The sequence below is a fragment of the Plecotus auritus genome (genome assembly GCF_963455305.1).
Source record: "Plecotus auritus genome assembly, chromosome: 9".
Lineage (NCBI taxonomy): Eukaryota > Metazoa > Chordata > Mammalia > Chiroptera > Vespertilionidae > Plecotus > Plecotus auritus.
Window position 1 is genome coordinate 148,513,712 of NC_137783.1, and position 16,911 is coordinate 148,530,622.

At 54.6% G+C, this 16,911-nt stretch overlaps 1 protein-coding gene across 1 annotated transcript; it reads left to right on the forward strand.

Annotated features, from left to right (window-relative positions):
* Positions 1-4,730: 4,730 nt before the first annotated feature.
* MRGPRD (MAS related GPR family member D) lies at positions 4,731-5,747 on the forward strand (the record flags this gene model as incomplete). Its single annotated transcript, XM_080640734.1, has 1 exon — positions 4,731-5,747. The coding sequence occupies one exon, from the start codon at positions 4,731-4,733 to the stop codon at positions 5,745-5,747; it is 1,017 nt and encodes a 338-aa protein (XP_080496860.1).
* Positions 5,748-16,911: the final 11,164 nt, after the last annotated feature.

The window sequence follows — 16,911 nt, forward strand, 5'->3', positions numbered from 1 at the left end:
AGTCAGATGGCCACCTTCTCTCTGTCCTCACACTGGGCCATAGGAGGGTGGGAGGGTTGGGGAGGTTGTGGGGAGATGCACACGAGAAGGAGGGAGGGAGCGCCCTCTGGTGTCTCTTCACAAGAGGACACTAATCACATTAGATCAGGGCCCCACCCTTATGACCTCATTTAACCTTAATTATCTCCTTATCTCCAAATACAGTTGCATTGTGGGTTAGAGCTTCAACAGGTGAATTTGAAGGGGACACAATTCAGTTCACAGCAGTCGGGGTAAGGGCTCCTCTCTCTTCAAACCTCCCAAATCCCTCTTCTCTTTCCTCAATCCCAGTATTTGACCTCCCCTTCTACTTTTGCTGAAAAAGGGGATGCCTAAGAAAGAACAGTGTCACCTTCCCACTTCCTGTCCCACCACCATGGCTGGATCCTCCACTTCTCTCGTTTCTCCCTCTCTGCTGAATCCCTCCCATCCACGTACCAGCATTCAGTAATGCCTTCTTAAAAAAAAAAAAAAAAAAAAAAAAAAAAGCAAAAACAAATAAAACCCCTGCCTCCTTATCTCATTTCTCTGCCCCCATTTCCACAATCACCTTCATGATGTCACCAAGTCCCTGACTCCACAGCTGGCTCCTCGGTGCATTTGGAGTGTCTCTGCTGCTGAGTGTCACCCCTTGGGGCGGTCTTCTGGAGCCACCCCACTTTAAATACCGGCCCCTCCCCCCTCGGTGCTCCATCCCCTCCAGCCGTCCAGCCGTTACCTGTGAGAGTTCCCTGAGCAGCTCCTCTGTGACAGCACCCCGTTCCATGGGGACATTATCTCGTCGGAAGCTGCGCTCTTCCTGCTCACCGACAACCTCCCCTCGGAACATCATCTCCGGGGAGGCACAGTGTCCGTCTGCTTGTCCCTCTGCTCCGGGACCTGGATCAGCACAGGCCCAGTCTGTCCTCAGTCAGCACTTGCAGGTGGGCAGCTAGTGACCACTAGGAAGAGGCCCAGGTGCTCCAGGGCCCCTGTCCAGGCCGAGGGACCCCCTGACCCAGGGCAGGCAGGGCCCCATGGAAGTGGGGAGGTGGAGGAGGTGTTGGCCTGGGGCCCCAGTGTCATAAGGACTGGGGGTGGCAGTGTGCATCCCCGCCCTGTCCACTCAGCCACATCCTCCATCCTGGGAGAGCTGCCCAAACACACCTGAGTGTGGCCTTTGAGTGGCATTGAAGGAGGGGTCCCGTCTGCTAAGGGCGGCCAAGAGGGTGCTTGCTCGCTCCTTCATCCCTTCGCCCGGTTTCTCCCAGCTGCCCTCACCCCTCAGGACCTCCGAGTCCCCACCTTGTTAGTTTTCTGCCGTGGTTGTAGCAGGTAGTTGCGTCTAAACGTGTGTTTCCTCCCTGGATTGTGCTGAGAGTAGGCTTTGTCCATCGTGGTCACTGCTGTATATGTGCTGAGTGTGTGTGTGTGTGTGTGTGTGTGTGTGTGTGTTTGTGTGTGTACACATATATGCATGTATTGTATGTTGTGTATATGTGTGCACGTATGTATGTGCTATGTTTACCTATGTGCTATTATACATGTATATTGCTGTGTGTATATATGCACATTATTGGATATGTATATACACTGAGTGGCCAGATTATTATGATCTCTGAAGGCATAATGATCTGGCCACTCAGTGTATATCCTATATAATAAAAGGTAATATGCAAATTGTCCCCTCGACCAGGAGTTCGACCAGCAGGCAGGCTGGCCAACCGCCCATGTCCCCTCCCCCTGGCCAGGCTGGCCGGACCCGACCCATGCACGAATTCATGCACCGGGCCTCTAATATATATATTAGAGGTGCATATTATATATATATTATATATATATTTGATAAGTATTATTTATATTATATATATATTATATATATATTCGATAAGTATTATTTCACTTTGTCTTGAACCTAAGGAAGAGGCTTCTGATTGTAGCCACAGGGCACCTATGGAACTTGGAAGCAAAGAAACAATAGAGATGATTTTTGAAATAAAACAATTCTCAAAATATCCTTTAGCAAACAGATAAAGGACAAAAGAGGCAAAAGCACAAATTTAAAATGGCAGATAGAATTGAACTTTTAAAATTATAAAAGCAGGGGGGGCAGGTAAAGGCATGTACTGGGGGGTAGGGGAGGTCAATGGGGAAAAAAAAAGGAGACATATGTACTACTATTTGTAATACTTCAAACAATAAAAAAATAAATAAAAATAAAAAATAAACCAAAATCACAAAAAAATAAAAAAATAAAAAATAAAATAAAAATTATAAAAGCATTATACCAATAACATGAAACCAGAGAACAGGAACAATTTTCTAGAAAAATAACGTTACCTACTCTAAGTCAAGAAGCAATTGAAAATCTGAACACACCCGACACAGCAAGTGAACTGGAGGTGTAGGGTTTTATCACAGCTCTGCCTGTCCGCAGCCACATAAACATCACCAGGCCAGATGGTCCCACCTGCTGCCAAACCTTCAAAGAAAGATAATCCTCACGTGATAGAAACTGTTCTGGAGGGGAGAGAAAGCGGGCAATCTCTCTGAGTCCCTTCATGAAGCCAGAGGAACCTTACAGCTTTGAATACAAAACATACGAAGACGGCACCAGAAGGCAAAATCACGGGCCAATTCACTTACGGGCATGGATGAAAATTTGCTTAAAAAAAATCCGAGCACCCAGGCAGGGGGCAAACAGCAAATGGAAATGATTTATCCTAGACATAGAAGGATGAATACACATCAGAAAGCCTGTCCCTGTATATTCACCACAGAAACAGATTCAGGGAGGGGGGAAAATGATTCAGTAGATGCAGAAAAAAAATTGTGATAAATTTTATCATTCATTTATGATAACGGTCAGAAAACCAGAAAGGGAACTTCTTCACCTTGATAAAAGATAATACCACGGCCCTAGCCAGTTTGGCTCAGTGGATAGAGCAGTGGTCGGCAAACTCATTAGTCAACAGAGCCAAATATCAACAATACAACCATTGAAATTTCTTTTGAGAGCCAAATTTTTTAAACTTAAACTATATAGGTAGGTACAATGTTATTAACTTAATTAGGGTACTCCTAAGCTGGCCTTTGCTAAAAACTCAAGGGGCCAAAGAGCCGCATGTGGCTCGCGAGCCGCAGTTTGCCAACCACTGGGATAGAGCATTGGCCTGTGGACTGAAGGGTCCCAGGTTCAATTCCGGTCAAGGGCACATGCTCGGGTTGTGGGCTCAGTCCCCAGTGGGGGCATGCGGGAGGCAGCTGATCAATGATTCTCTCTCATCATTGATGTTTCTCTCTCTCTCTTTCCCTCTCCCTTCCTCTCTTAAATCAATAAAGAAATATATTAAAAAGAAAAAAAAAAGATAATACCACAGCCCTAGTCGGTGGCTCAGTTGGTTGGAGCAATAAAATTTCAAACCACAAAAAACTGCTTTTCCATGCCATCACCTGTAACTATCTTAAAACAGCGTTGAACAAACAACAACAAAAAAGCAAAAACAAACAGCAAGCATTCATGTAAATTAAAAACCCTTCCAGGCAAATGCTGGGGGTGGGGGACCTGGGATAGAGATGAAGCGGGAAACTAGATGATTTTATTTTTCTAAATATATTTTTATTGATTTCAGAGAGGAAGGGGAGGGAGAGATAGAAACATCAATGATGAGAGAGAATTATTGATCGGCTGCCTCCTGCACACTCCACACTGGGGATTGAGCCCGCAGCCGGGCATGTGCCCTGACTGGGAATCAAACCGTGACCTCCTGGTTCATAGGTCGACGCTCAGCCACTGCGCCAGGCTGGCCGGCTGCTTTCACTTTAAACAGCCTGCTGATCCCGTGTGCCAGAAAGTGAGGGTGAAACTCATCCTGCTCTTTGCACCTGAAGTTCACTTAAAAATTTCACAGGAGCCAAAACCGGTTTGGCTCAGTGGACAGAGCGTCAGCCTGCGGACTGAGGGGTCCCAGGTTCGATTCCGGTCAAGGGCATGTAACTTGGTTGCTGCACATCCCCAGTGGGAGGTGTGCAGGAGGCAGCTGATCGATGTTTCTCTCTCATCGATGTTTCTGACTATCTATCCCTCTTCCTTCCTCTCTGTAAAAAATCAATAAAATATATTTTTTAAAAAATTCACAGGATTTGAAGATTATAGGAGGAAAATGATATTATCAATAGATGTAGGGCCCAGACTGGTTTGGCTCAGTGGATAGAGCATTGGCCTGGGGACTGAGGGGTCCCAGGTTCGATTCCGGTCGGGGGCGTGTACCTTGGTTGCGGGCACATTCTCAGTGGGAGGTGTGCAGGAGGCAGCTGATAGATGTTTGTCTCTCATTGATGTTTCTAACTCTCTATCCCTCTCCCTTCCTCTCTGTAAAAAATTAATAAAATATATTTTAAAAAATAGATGTAGGAAAAGCCTTTGAGAAAAGTCAATCGATGCCTCTTCGTGACTGAAAAAACTAAACTCAAAACTAGAAGAGCCTCTTAATGCGGCTAAGGGCCTCTAGAGCGCTGGGCGCCTCCGGGTGGCCCTGGTGGCAGGTCCAGGAGGGCTGGGAGCCGCTGCGAGGGCAAAGGGTCGCCTCCTGGGCAAGGCCTGTTGTCAAAAGCCTGAGGGCCCTGAAGCATGAAACTCGGGGTGGGGCTCCCCGAAGTTCCCGGGATCCACGCAGCACAGAACCTCACGCGGGTCCATCTTCTTCCACAGGATGAACCAGACTCTGAATGACAGCCAGACGCCCGCGCCCGCCCCCAGCAGCCACGAGACGCAAGCGCTGGGCGTGGCCTACTGGGTGCTGAGCGCCCTGACCCTGCTCACCTGCATATGCGGCGTGGCGGGCAACGGCCTGGTGGTGCGGCTGCTGAGCTGCCGCGTGCGGAGGACGCCCTGCACCGTGTACGTGCTGCACCTGGCCCTGGCCGACCTCCTCTTCCTGCTCTGCATGGCCTCCTTGCTCAGCCTGGAGGCCAGCCCCGCCGACGCGCACCTGGTGGCCTACGAGGTGCTGCGCAGGGTGAAGTACTTCGCCTACACGGCCGGCCTGAGCCTGCTGACGGCCATCAGCACACTGCGCTGCGTCTCTGTCCTCCACCCGGTCTGGCACCGGCGGCACCAGTCCCCGCGCCTGTCCTCCCGGGTGTGCGCGGCGCTCTGGGCGCTGTCCCTGGTGATGAACACGCTGGCCGCCCTCTTCTGCGGCAGGTACTGGCGCTCGGACGAGAAGCAGTGCTTCGCGGTGGACGCGGTGCTCAGCGTCCTCATCCTGGGCATCTTCACCCCCGTGATGACCGTGTCCAGCGCCACGCTGTGCGTGCAGGTGCGGAGGACCTCCCGGCGGTGGCGGCGGCGGCCCACGCGGCTGTACGTGGTCATCCTGGCCTCCGTGCTGGTGTTCCTCGTCTGCGCCCTGCCCCTGGGCCTCTACTGGTTCCTCCTCTACTGGCTGCACCTGCGGCCCCAGGTGGTGCTCCTGTACAGCGGCCTGTCGCGCCTGTCCTCCGCCGTGAGCAGCGGCGCCAACCCTGTCATCTACTTCCTGGTGGGCAGCCGCCAGACAGGCCCTCGGGAGCCCCTGGAGGCCGTGCTGCGGAGGGCGCTGGAGGAGGCCCCGGAGCTGGAGGGGAGGGAGACCCCCTCTACACCAACGAGGAGGGGGTCTGAGCCGCCCCTCCCTCCCATGCCCCAAGGCCTGGCCCAGCCCAGCGCCTGGCTGGCCTGCTGCTAGGAGCCCCGGGGACTCTGCACTTCCCCTGTCGGGGTCCCTTTCCTACGAGCCAAAGCCCCCCCACCCCCACCCCCCAGGTCCGGACCTCAGGTGCCACTCAGTTGGAAGATGAAATGTAATCTCTTGGTGTCTGAGGATCTTCCGGCTAGAGGACAAAGGTTAGCCATCAGCCCTGACCTAGCACATTCTTTCCGCCTCCTCCCCCTCAGGTGCGGCCCCTGGGATCTCCTGGCCCTGCTGGTCCTTGGGCATGTGCTGGCGGCACCCACTGCCCCCAGGCGATGCCCCTGGTCCCCTCCACCAGTGTCCTGCTGACACCCTCCAAGCCTGCAGCCAGTCAACCATGTCGCCTTTGCTGACCCAGCCGTGGCTGGCTGCAGGCCATGAGACTGCCTCGTGCTCCTTGTCCTCGACCCCTGACCTTTGCCTTCAGGTCGCCGTGCACCCATGGCAGGCCAGCTCGCTTTTCCCTGGAGGTCACACTGGATTGCTCAGCTGAGCTTGGAGGGACTGTGCCCGGACGGTGCCTGGAGGCAGCTTCCTCCCGAGGCCCACGCGATGCCAAGCAGGGTCGGCAGCTGTCCCCTGATCAATTGCCCCTCCCAGAGTCCCCCTCAGCTTGCCCCACACCCTCTGCCTCTCTCGGCACAGAGCCCAGAGGGAGATGTCGGCACGTGCTCTGCCGTCCTCCCTGGGTCAGAACAAGGACTGGGCTTCTGCTGCCGTCTCGTGTCCAGCCTCGGGGCTGGGGGCTCGGGTGGAGGGCACCTGGCAGGGTGTCCCCGCAGAGCTGCCCTGCAGGGAGAGGAGGGAGGAGGAAAGAAAGAAGTGGAAAGATCATCTCTCCAGACCGTGGCCCAGCCCACAGGGCTGGCGTCTTGCTGTGTAAGCCCATTAGCAGTGTCAGTACCTGTTCTTCCAACTGGCACCTTATGAAGCAATTCCCAGTCTTCTCCCAAAAGAGGGAGGCTTCGAGCCAGCTGGGGCAAAAGTCAGATCCTCAGAGAAGCTTGAGAAACCCACTAATGGTCCATAGATGTTAGCCCATGGCAGCAAGACGTGCCTGCAGACGTGCGTGGCCCTGTCTGCACATGCTGGGGTTGCACCGCTCAGTCCCCAGTAGGGATCTCATCATTGATGTTTCTATCTCTCCCTTCTCACTTCCTCTCTGAAACCAGTAAAAATATATTTAAAAGTAAATAAATAAAACAGTCATGGGATTGTAAAGTGCAGCACAGAGAATATAGTCCATAATATTGTAATAACTATGTATGGTGTCAGGTGGGTGCCAGACTTATCGGGGGACCACTTTGCAAGTTATATACATGTCTAATCATGTTGTACACTTGAAACTAATATAAACTAATTTTGAATGTCAGCTGTAATTATAAAAAATTTAAAAAGCTCATTAAGAGGAAGAGGCCATTCGGGAATAGAAGGCTTCAATAGGCTCTTGGGTTTATAAAGTAAACGAACAGGAATGCATCGTATGAACACGGCGGGGGGGGTGGGGGGGCAGAATTTCAATCGTGTGCTGATTTGACAACACCCATGCACACAGCTTCCCACGACGGCCGGGGCACTGGCAACAACAGAGTTAAGGGTGTGGTCAACTCAAAGTCCGCTTCAGGTTAAACGCACACAGGACACCCTCATGTGCCCTGCAGTCTCGCCGTTCGCTATGAGAAACCTTGAGAGAGGTCTTCCCAGGTTTGTAACAATCCTGAGAAAGTATAAGACGTTACCAAGACCCAGGGGCGAGGGCGAGAAACACTGTGGAACTAGTAGTAATGCAAAACACATTTCGGTCAGCCACGCTGGAAAAGGCTGAATCGCCTTCCAGCTCGCTCTCTGGAAAATATTCCAACCTGTTGACATGTGAAAAGGCAGTCGAAGAGTGTGCAGCCAAGAAAGGCAGAAAAAATATTACAATGTTTTGTGTTTCGTATTAGTTGTGGTATCAGCCCGCTTTTTAAAATCCGTGATCTGCTGTGATGACTTTTCCCATTCTAAATAAACATTGTTATATCTAACTTGGTCTTCTTTTTCTTTAAAAAAAAAAAAAGTTTCTGTTTTAGAGAGAGAAGAAGGGAGAGAGAGAATAACATCAATGTGAGAAACATCCATCCGTTGCCTCCTGTACCCTGATCTGAACCCAGAACCTGGGCACGTGCCCTGACCAGGAATCGAACCCACGACCTTGCGGTGCACGGGGCAGCGCTCCAAGCCAGCCGCAGCAGCCAGGCCGTGTGAGGGAGAAACATCAGTGATGAGAGAAATACCAGTCCTTTTTCTTAGGGAGCACCCTTCCTCTTGCTGATAAGCTTTGGGCTCCACAAAGGTTAGCATGGATGGAAGGCAGAGGGATTCCCATTCAGACCCCAGACGGTCAGCAGGACCCTGGGACAGCTGAGGGGCCACCACACAGCCCCGGGGTCCTGGGCAGGGGCTGCTTCCGACAACACTGAATTCTTCAGGTCAACAGAATGGCAACCCAGATCCCCAATTTCTTGTTTTGTGATCTGGACTGAAACTCGAGGACTTCCTGTGCCGATGCTGAAAGCAGCGCTGTGGTTGTTGTTGTTGACTGGAGGTTGATTGACTTGGGAGAGCCATGCACTTCTGCAATTTGCCGAATCTGTGCAATTCACAACCTCACAATTTTGTTATTCACTCAGCAAACGTTTACGAGCGCTTACTGTGAGCCAGGCACGGCTCCCAAGGGGCTGCACGTCTGTCCACGGGAAAGGAGACATCGAGAAGGTTCCAGGAGCCACAGGGCGGAGCCTGGCCCTGAGGAGCCCACATCTGTGGAACCACCTGTGGCTTCTCCTCCTGCACCCCCTTACCCCTTGCTGTGGATGGATCCCCACGTGTGCAGGGTGGGGCGGAGAGAAAAGCAGGCGTTCAGACTACACCAGTAAGCATCCGGGTGACTTTTGAGGGAATGGGTTTAGGGGAGAGCACAACGGGGGAGGTGCTCGCTTACTAAGACCAAGAGGAATGCCTTGATACGCGTGTGTTTATAGAAACCGTACCCGAGTCCTCGCCCACGCGGTTGGACGTGGTCCTAGGCATTTGCACATCAGTTGACACGAATCCGAAACTCCCCCAGGCCAGGGGTTCAGGTGGCAGAGAACAGAGTTCACAGCTTCATGTAGATGGGAGGACCCCAAGTCCTCGGGGGAAAGGAGGGCATGTGGCCTGGGGTCCCCCTGCACCCACCACGACCCCAGGGAGGACCCCGAGGGACCCAGAGCAGGCAGAGCCAGGACACTCCACGACACTGGGCAGGGAGGGACGGATGTTTTGGAAATGAGTGGATTAGGAAAAGGGCGTGCAGATGGGCTTGTCGCCAGGTGGTCCAACGTCCAATCCCCTTTGAGAGAAACCACAACCTCCTCTGCAGGAATGGCTTCCCAGACTTTATTTATTTATTTATTTATTTATTTATTTATTTATTTATTGTTAGGTTGTATGATGTGGGTTTTTAAAGGTGCACAACATAGTGATTTAATATACACTTACATTGTGACATGATTACCACAGTCAAGTCAACATCCATCACCCGTCCACCACCACTGCCGTGTGTGTGTGTGTGTGTGTGTGTGTGTGTGTGTGTGTGTGGTGAGAACACATCTGAAAGAGCAACGTTCAAGTTTACGATGTAGCATTGTAGCTCAAGCCCCCATGTGTGCATCACGCCCAGCACTCACTCATCTCATACCTGGAGGCTGGTACCTTCTGAGCAGCATGTCTCCAGATCCCCACCCTCAGCCCCTGGCGACCCCCACCCTACTCTCTATGGTTGGACCTTGGTTCTACGAGTTGGACTTTTTTAGACTCCACCTATACGTGAGCTCCTACAGTATCCGTCCTTCTGTGTCTGGCTGATCATGGAGCATGACGTCCCCGGAGTTGACGCGTGTGGGTGCAGACGGCAGGGTCCCCTCCTTCTGCGGCTGAACAGTGTTGCGCTGGGTGCGCATGCACCTCCGTTATCCCTGCATCTGTGTCCGCGGACACTTACGCTGCCTCCTGCCTCCATGTCTTGGCTGCTGTAACTAACACAGCGATGAGCGTGGGTGCAGACAGGTCTTGGAGATGCTGATTTCACTTCCTCTGGATATAGTCCCAGACGTGGGACTGCTGGGTCATATGGCAGGTCTAGCTTTCATTTTTTAGGAACTTCCTCACTGTTTCCCACAGTGGCTGCACCAGGCCCATCTCCCCCCAGTCTCGATCTGGCACCTTCTGCCACGGGAACCAAAGGGACCCCTTCCTGCAAACCCTCTTCTCATCACGTCAGACGACTGAGGGCTGTGGCCATGGCTTCTGAATACTGTCCCCCAAAATTCGTGTTCATCTAGAGCCTCAAAGTGGGATTTTAAATTTTGTAAATGTTTTTATTGATTTGAGAAAGAGAGGACGAGTGAGGGAGAAACATCAGTGATGAGAGAAATATCAATCGGCTGCCTCCTGCTCGCCCCCTAGTGGGGATCAAGCCCACAACCTGGGCATGTGCCCTGATGGGGGAATCAAACCAGTGACCTCTTGATGCAAGGGACAACACTCAATCCACTGAGCCACACCGGCCGGGCAAAGTGGGACTTTAAAATAGGGTCTGTAACTAGTCAGGATGAGGTCACACTGGGTTGGCATGGGCCCTAAAGCCAAAGACCGATGTCCTCAAGAGAAGGTCATGTGAAGAGACAAAGAGGCACAGAGAGGAGGCAGAGCAGGGGGTGAGCGGCCACAGCCAGGAACTGGGGGGAGGGGGGCCCCACGGATCCTTCCCGGCCTCTGGAGGGAAACAACCCCTGGCACCGTGGGCCCAGACTTCTGGCCTCCGGGACCGGGAGAGAATGAAACCTTCGTTTTAAGCCACTGAGTCTGTGGTCACTGGCTGTGGTGGCCCCAGGACACGTTTACATGGACTCAGGTGGCCCTCTCACTCCCGGGGAACTGAGGCTTGAGGCAGGTAGCCGAGCAGGGAAGACCCCCGGCCGATCGGACCCCGAGGAGTTCCTGTACTTTCTCCAGACTGTTCTCTGGGCGCCGATCAGTTCAGCAGCCCCCACAGGCTTTAATCAGGTCTTTCTTTCCCCGCGTAGGTCAGACAGACAGAGTGCTGAGCAGGGACATAAACCGTGTCCCTCAGGGACGGGAGCTGCCTGGTCTCCCAGGACCCACATGGCTGGCACCTCGCCACCTGAGGCCAGTGCTCACGGCCCAGATTTATCGCCACCTGGCGGACACCCAGGAGCCCCAGGAGACCCCTGAGCCGGCCCTGCCCGGGGAGCAGCCATGGGCACTGGCAGGGGCCTGGGAGTGGCCGAGACCCTCCCCCAGGACGGGATGCAGCGCCAGCGCAGGTGAGAGGACTGGGTGCGCGACTCCCGTGGTGGAGTGGGAGGCAGGGGGGCCCAGTGGTTAGGAACATGCCACTCACTTGTCCCCTGGCTGACCCTGGGCCGCTCCTCTGACCTTTGTCAGTGTCCCCTCCTCTTCTGCCCACAGGACACCAGACACTCACAGCACCCTGAGGGCTGACCAGCTTGTCCACGCTGCCGCATGGGGAAATGCCCGCTGAGAAAGCAGGGCCCTGGCGAATGCGCCTGCGCCCGATGGTTTCCAGCACATGCCAAGCTTCTATGAGTTCAAAGAAAAGATAGCAGACTCGAAAGAGTGGAATGATTTTCTTCATCTACTTTAATGGAGGGGGGGGTTGATTTGTGAATAATTGCGGGGGGGGGACAATTTTGGGCAAATTTTGTTCTCCTTGTAGACGGTGCTATTTCACCAGCACAAACAAGGGACGCAGAACCCCGTCCACGCCATGGCTTTCTGAGTGGTTGTTTATGCTGGAAGCAAGGGAGAGGCCTGAAGCCAGCTCCCCGCTTGGCGTGGAGGCCGAGAACATTCCTCCAAAGGCAGCTGTGAGGCTCGGGCGGGAGGGGTTCTCCTGGCCCGTGGCCCACAATCTGTGCTCCTCTCCTTCCCTCGCTGAGCGCCCACCGTGAGCCTGTGTGCACGAGGCTCCGTGCCATGCTGACAACACTCCCGCAGGGGCAGCGGCTGCCACACAACAAATCACACGGTTCATTATTGGACCGGCATTGTATCAAGTGCCTTTAACAGGAAGTGCGGGGCGAGGTCAGCACGGAGCCTGGGATGGAGAGATGGAGAGATGGAGGCGGAGATTTGGGGAAATGGAGATGGAGATGAGGAACTGGGGAGATGGGGATGGAGATGTGGATGTGGATGGGGATGAGGAGATGGGAGATGAGGATGGGGAGATGGAGATGGGGTTGGGGTTGAGGATGGGGAGATGGAGATGAGGAGATGGAGATGGAGATGGGGATGAAGATGGGGATGGGGATGGGGATGGGGTTGAGGCTAGAGATGGAGATGGAAATGGGGATGAGGAGATGGGGATGGGGATGGGGATGGGGATGGGGATGGGGATGGGGATGGGGATGGGGATGGAGATGGAGATGGAGATGGAGATGGAGATGGAGATGGAGATGGAGATGGAGATGGAGATGGGGATGGGGATGGGGATGGGGATGGGGATGGGATGGGATTGAGGATAAAGAGGGAGATGGAGATGGAGATGGAAATGGGGAAGAGGAGATGGGGAGATGGAGATGGAGATGGAGATGGAGATGAGGATGGGGATGGAGATGGAAATGGGGATAGAGATGGGGTGGGGATGGGGATGAGGAGATGGGGAGATGGGGAGATGGGGAGATGGAGATGGGGATGGGGATGGGATGGGATTGAGGATAAAGAGGGAGATAGAGATGGAGATGGAAATGGGGATGAGGAGATGGGGAGATGGGGATACAGTCCCAGGTGATAACTAGGTTGCCAGGGGTGGGATAGAGGTTGGAAACAGCCCGCTGGGCAGTACATGGGAGAAAACTGACCAAATGTGGGCCTGCCGGTGGGGGGGATGGGGCAGAACTGAGCCGGTGTTGGCCAGCTCCTGGGTGATGCCCCCGCAGACACACAGGGCCCTACACTCGGGAGGGCACAGGCTTGGCTAGTCCCAGACGCTCAGACTGGGACACACCGAGTTAGAGATGCCTCTTAGTGAGGCATGAGTGGCTTCTGTTTGGAGTTGGGGGGAGATGGCAGAGCGACCAGGCTGGAGAAGTGGCTCTGGCCCAGTTTCCCTGAAGTAAGCCCAGTGGGGCCTCGGGTGCATGTGGTTTTGGGAGACAGGCCACTCAGAGGAAGAGTGGGGAGCAGAGCGAGCCTGGCCACAGCAGCCTAGGGACACCGCGTCATGGGCCTCTGGGCCAGGGGCCGCCTTTTAAACCTCTGAGTCCCACTGCGCTGTCCCAATTCCTGAGCCCAGAACCAGGAGCAAACCCCAAGGTTTTGGGTAAATCTGTTATGCAGCCATAGTAACGGGCGCAGACATCTTTCCTTCCGACGCGTCAGAAAGCCCTGCCCTCGGGAACCTGGCTCCAGTCCCCCCTCTGACGGCTGAAGTCTTCCTGCCTGGCTCCAATCCCCTGGCCCTTCGTCCCCGTCGCCCACAGGAAAACAGCCCTCGCGCGGCCAGAGCAGGGCTCGGCCCACACTCCCACCCTCAGCCTGCCCGGTCCTGTCTGTTTCCTGGGATACAGGGTCTGTATCTCCCTTTAAGAAAGGCTCCATGTTTTGAAAACGTTTTTGGTTTTTGGTATCATGACCGAGGGCCACATGTGGATGGGGGTGCTGTGTCTCTAAGCAAGATCTGCATTGTCATCCTGACCAGAAGTCTCCATTCTGTGCCTCCTGCACACCGGCTTCCCTCCCTGGTGGGGGCCGGGGTGCCCCCAGTGGGGCCTGCGCCTCCCCGTGGTCCTGAGCATGCTGTGCAGCAGGGCCTGCTCTGGCTTATCTGTGCATGGGGACACAGCACAGGTTCACCCCAGCTCAGAGCCCCACGGGCTCCCGCTTTAAGGCGCCCCCCCAGTTCATTCAGAGAGAGAGCTGGCATTCTGGGGGACTTGCCGGGCCCTGGCCCCACAAATCAGGGGGAGGAGACGGCACCAGCAAGCTGCACACTCTGTCCTCTCGACCTGAGGACAGGGCGCAAATGGAACCGGGGCACCAAGACACTCCTTCATTTGCTAACGATGATACACCAGAAGTTTCCAGCACCACTGGGCTGTGGGATCTACCCTGGGTGCCCCAGCCCCGCCCACAACTTCCTTCCATCCATCCAGGGCCCCAGCTGCCTGGGCAGCATCTCTGCACAAATCAGAGGCTAGAAGCCCTCCCTCCGAGTGACTTGATGGGCAGGCCACAGGGGTCCTGCAGCCCAACTCACCCCTAAAAGCCCAATGCATAGCCTCACGCAGGGCCTGCTCTGTGCACCCAGCTCGGGGCAGGACCACCCGACGGCTGAAGTCTTCCTCCCTGGGGCTGACCACTAAGTTGAGTGACAGGACAATCTAATGGTGTGGGCATTGTGTTTAACAGGAAATGAAGGGGCGTGAAAAGCCCTTCGGTGGGTTTCTGCTTCTCTGGGCCCCGAGAGCTCTACCTCATTTCACGAAAAGAATCTAAGTACGGCCTCCCCATAAAGAGATTCACCTCAGATTGGGAGCACACCCCAAAACAGTGGTTTCCAGATATTTCTGAACACCCCCATCAACAACGTAAATAAAAATGACACACTGAGACCAAGTGGGATGTATCCCCGGAATTCAAGGTTGGTTTAACATTCAACAATCAACTGATGATATTTCATCTTAATAAAGGACAAACCCCACATGGCCATCCCAACAGGCTCAGAAAAAGCACATGACAGAGTCCAAGACCGATTCACGATTTAAAAACAACCACTCTAGTAAAAAATGTACAAGTAAACAGCAACTCTCAGCAAAGGAAAGATGGAGGAAACTCCGCCGTCCGCACAGGGGCCCAGGGGCTGTGGGGCGAGTCTGCACATCCCTGACGTTCCCTACATTCAGTGCCGCACACAGGCCACGGGTGAGGTTCGCGGCGTGATCATCGCACCTCTGTAGGTTGCACAAGAGGGTGGAAGAGAGAGCTGAGCGGGGCTGCGGAGGAAAAGGGGAAAACCGCTGCTAAAAAGGCAGGCAGCCAAACACCAGAGAATCGACAGAGTAGTTCACAAATGGGGCGACCCTTCCTGGCAGCGTTCAAACTCTGCCCGCCCAGAGGAGAAGCCTGCTCACTCCCTCCGCTTCTCCTCCAAGCAAAGAAGTTTCCAGACCAAATAAGGCCGCAGCTTTTGCAATGCTCCTGGCACAGAACGCAGTTCTTTTTAAGTGCCACGCTGTAGCTCTGCCCAAAAACATCCCAAAGCAGCATGGTGCCCATCAGCCCACAAGTCCCTCTGGGTAACGCTCCAAACAAACCCAGGTAAACACAGAGCAGCCGGGCCGGCTGCTGACCTCCGCCCACGGGCAGGTGGTGAGGACAAACCCTGCTCAGGGGGAAGCCTGTGCCCACACCACGGGCAGGACTCCCGAACCAGCCACTTCCGCAGGCAGCTGCCCGGCTCCCGGGGCCCTCACGCCGGCCTTGGCCTTGAGCAGCAGCGGCTGTTTGCTAAACCCATGTGCGGAGCCACGCGTGCTTCTCCCATCGTCACTGCAGCCTCGCGGGCGTTTTTGGAGCACGGACGCTCTCTCTCAGGGCTCTGTGATGTTTCAGGCACCCCTGAGATAGGGCCTGTGCTTTCCCTGCTTTACAGGCGGGGAGACTGAGGCCACGCAGGCTGAAAGTGGTAAATCTGGGAATGAACCCCAGACAGGCTCCAAAACCGGCCTCCATCCTGTGCCTGTGGCCCCCGCCCCAAAAGAAGGAACCAGCAGGGCCCGCTTCTGGGTGCCGCCCCAGGGGACAGGAGGCACGCCCACGGACGGGAAGCGTCAGCTGGCTCCGCTGCTCCTGCAGGTCTCCCGTGGTCACACCCGGTCACACTCGCTGGCTGGGAAGATGTTTGGCTTGGGATGTTTTTTCCTTTTTTTTTTAGGCTCCCCTGTCCAGGCCAACTGGAGACATTTTTCAAGCAACCAGCTACAAACATTTTCCTAACAAGGTCTCTCTGAATGAGAAATGGAAACGTTTTGCATTGCAATCGTCAACTCTGACATTTTAACGATGCGTCAGTACCGGCTGGAGTGGACGTCAGTGGTGGAGGGGTGAATGCTCCATGCGGGGGGCAGGTGGGCGAACACTGCACCAGGTACCCCGAGGAGCCCACTAACCCGGGCCCAGGCCAACACACAACACCGCCGGCTGCTCACCGCAGGAACTTCTCAGCACAGCTGGCGAGGTGGAGGCTGTTCCCATCCCCGTGCAGAGGAGCAGGCAGGTCGGAGGGGACGAGACCTGCTGAAGCCGTGTTCGTTCGAGGGCGCCAGCATTCAGACTTGGGGTTCTCCATTTCTGGACCTTTCAGCAGCCCTGCCCATGCTCTTCCTGGCGGAATGGCCCGTGGGAAGAACATGTGGATGAAGGCGCAGGTCCTGATCTTTCTCTAACACTGATTTGGCCCTGCCCACCATGCTGGGACGGGGTACACCAATGACATATACAGATGTGGGCACAACTGGACCAGCAAGGACCCTTTTAGCTGCAGAGACAGAAACCCAAGGCGGACTTTCTTCAGCTAAAAAAGGGAATTTATTCGGGACACTGGGAAGAATGGGGTAGGGGGCCGGTGTGGCTGGATACAGGTGCTCAGCAATGTGATCAGGTGACCCCTACCCCATTGTTGGCTGTTTCTGCGTTGGCCTTCTCTCCTGCAGACAGGCGCCCGCAGTGGAGGAAGAGTGTCTGTGTGGGTGGCAGGGTGGAACCCTGGGGGGCCCTTTAGCATGCTGGCCCACCCCTGATCCCGGCCTTGCTGTGGCCAGGCGGGTGTGGGTCTCTGATCCGGCCAAGGACACACAGCCTCCCGTGACCAGGGCATCAGAGTTGCTCATCACACAGACGGGAAGATAAAGCAAGCACCCTCAGCAGGCACAACGGCTGCCCCGTGCACCCAGCAACCGTGACGTCTCAAATGCATGTGGGCAGGCTCTCTGCTCACACGCGTCATTGGATGGATGGCGTGGCACTTAAATACAGGGTCCCTGCCCCAGCCCCTCCCAAAGTCTAGTCCCAAAGACACTTGAAGGGTGCGAGA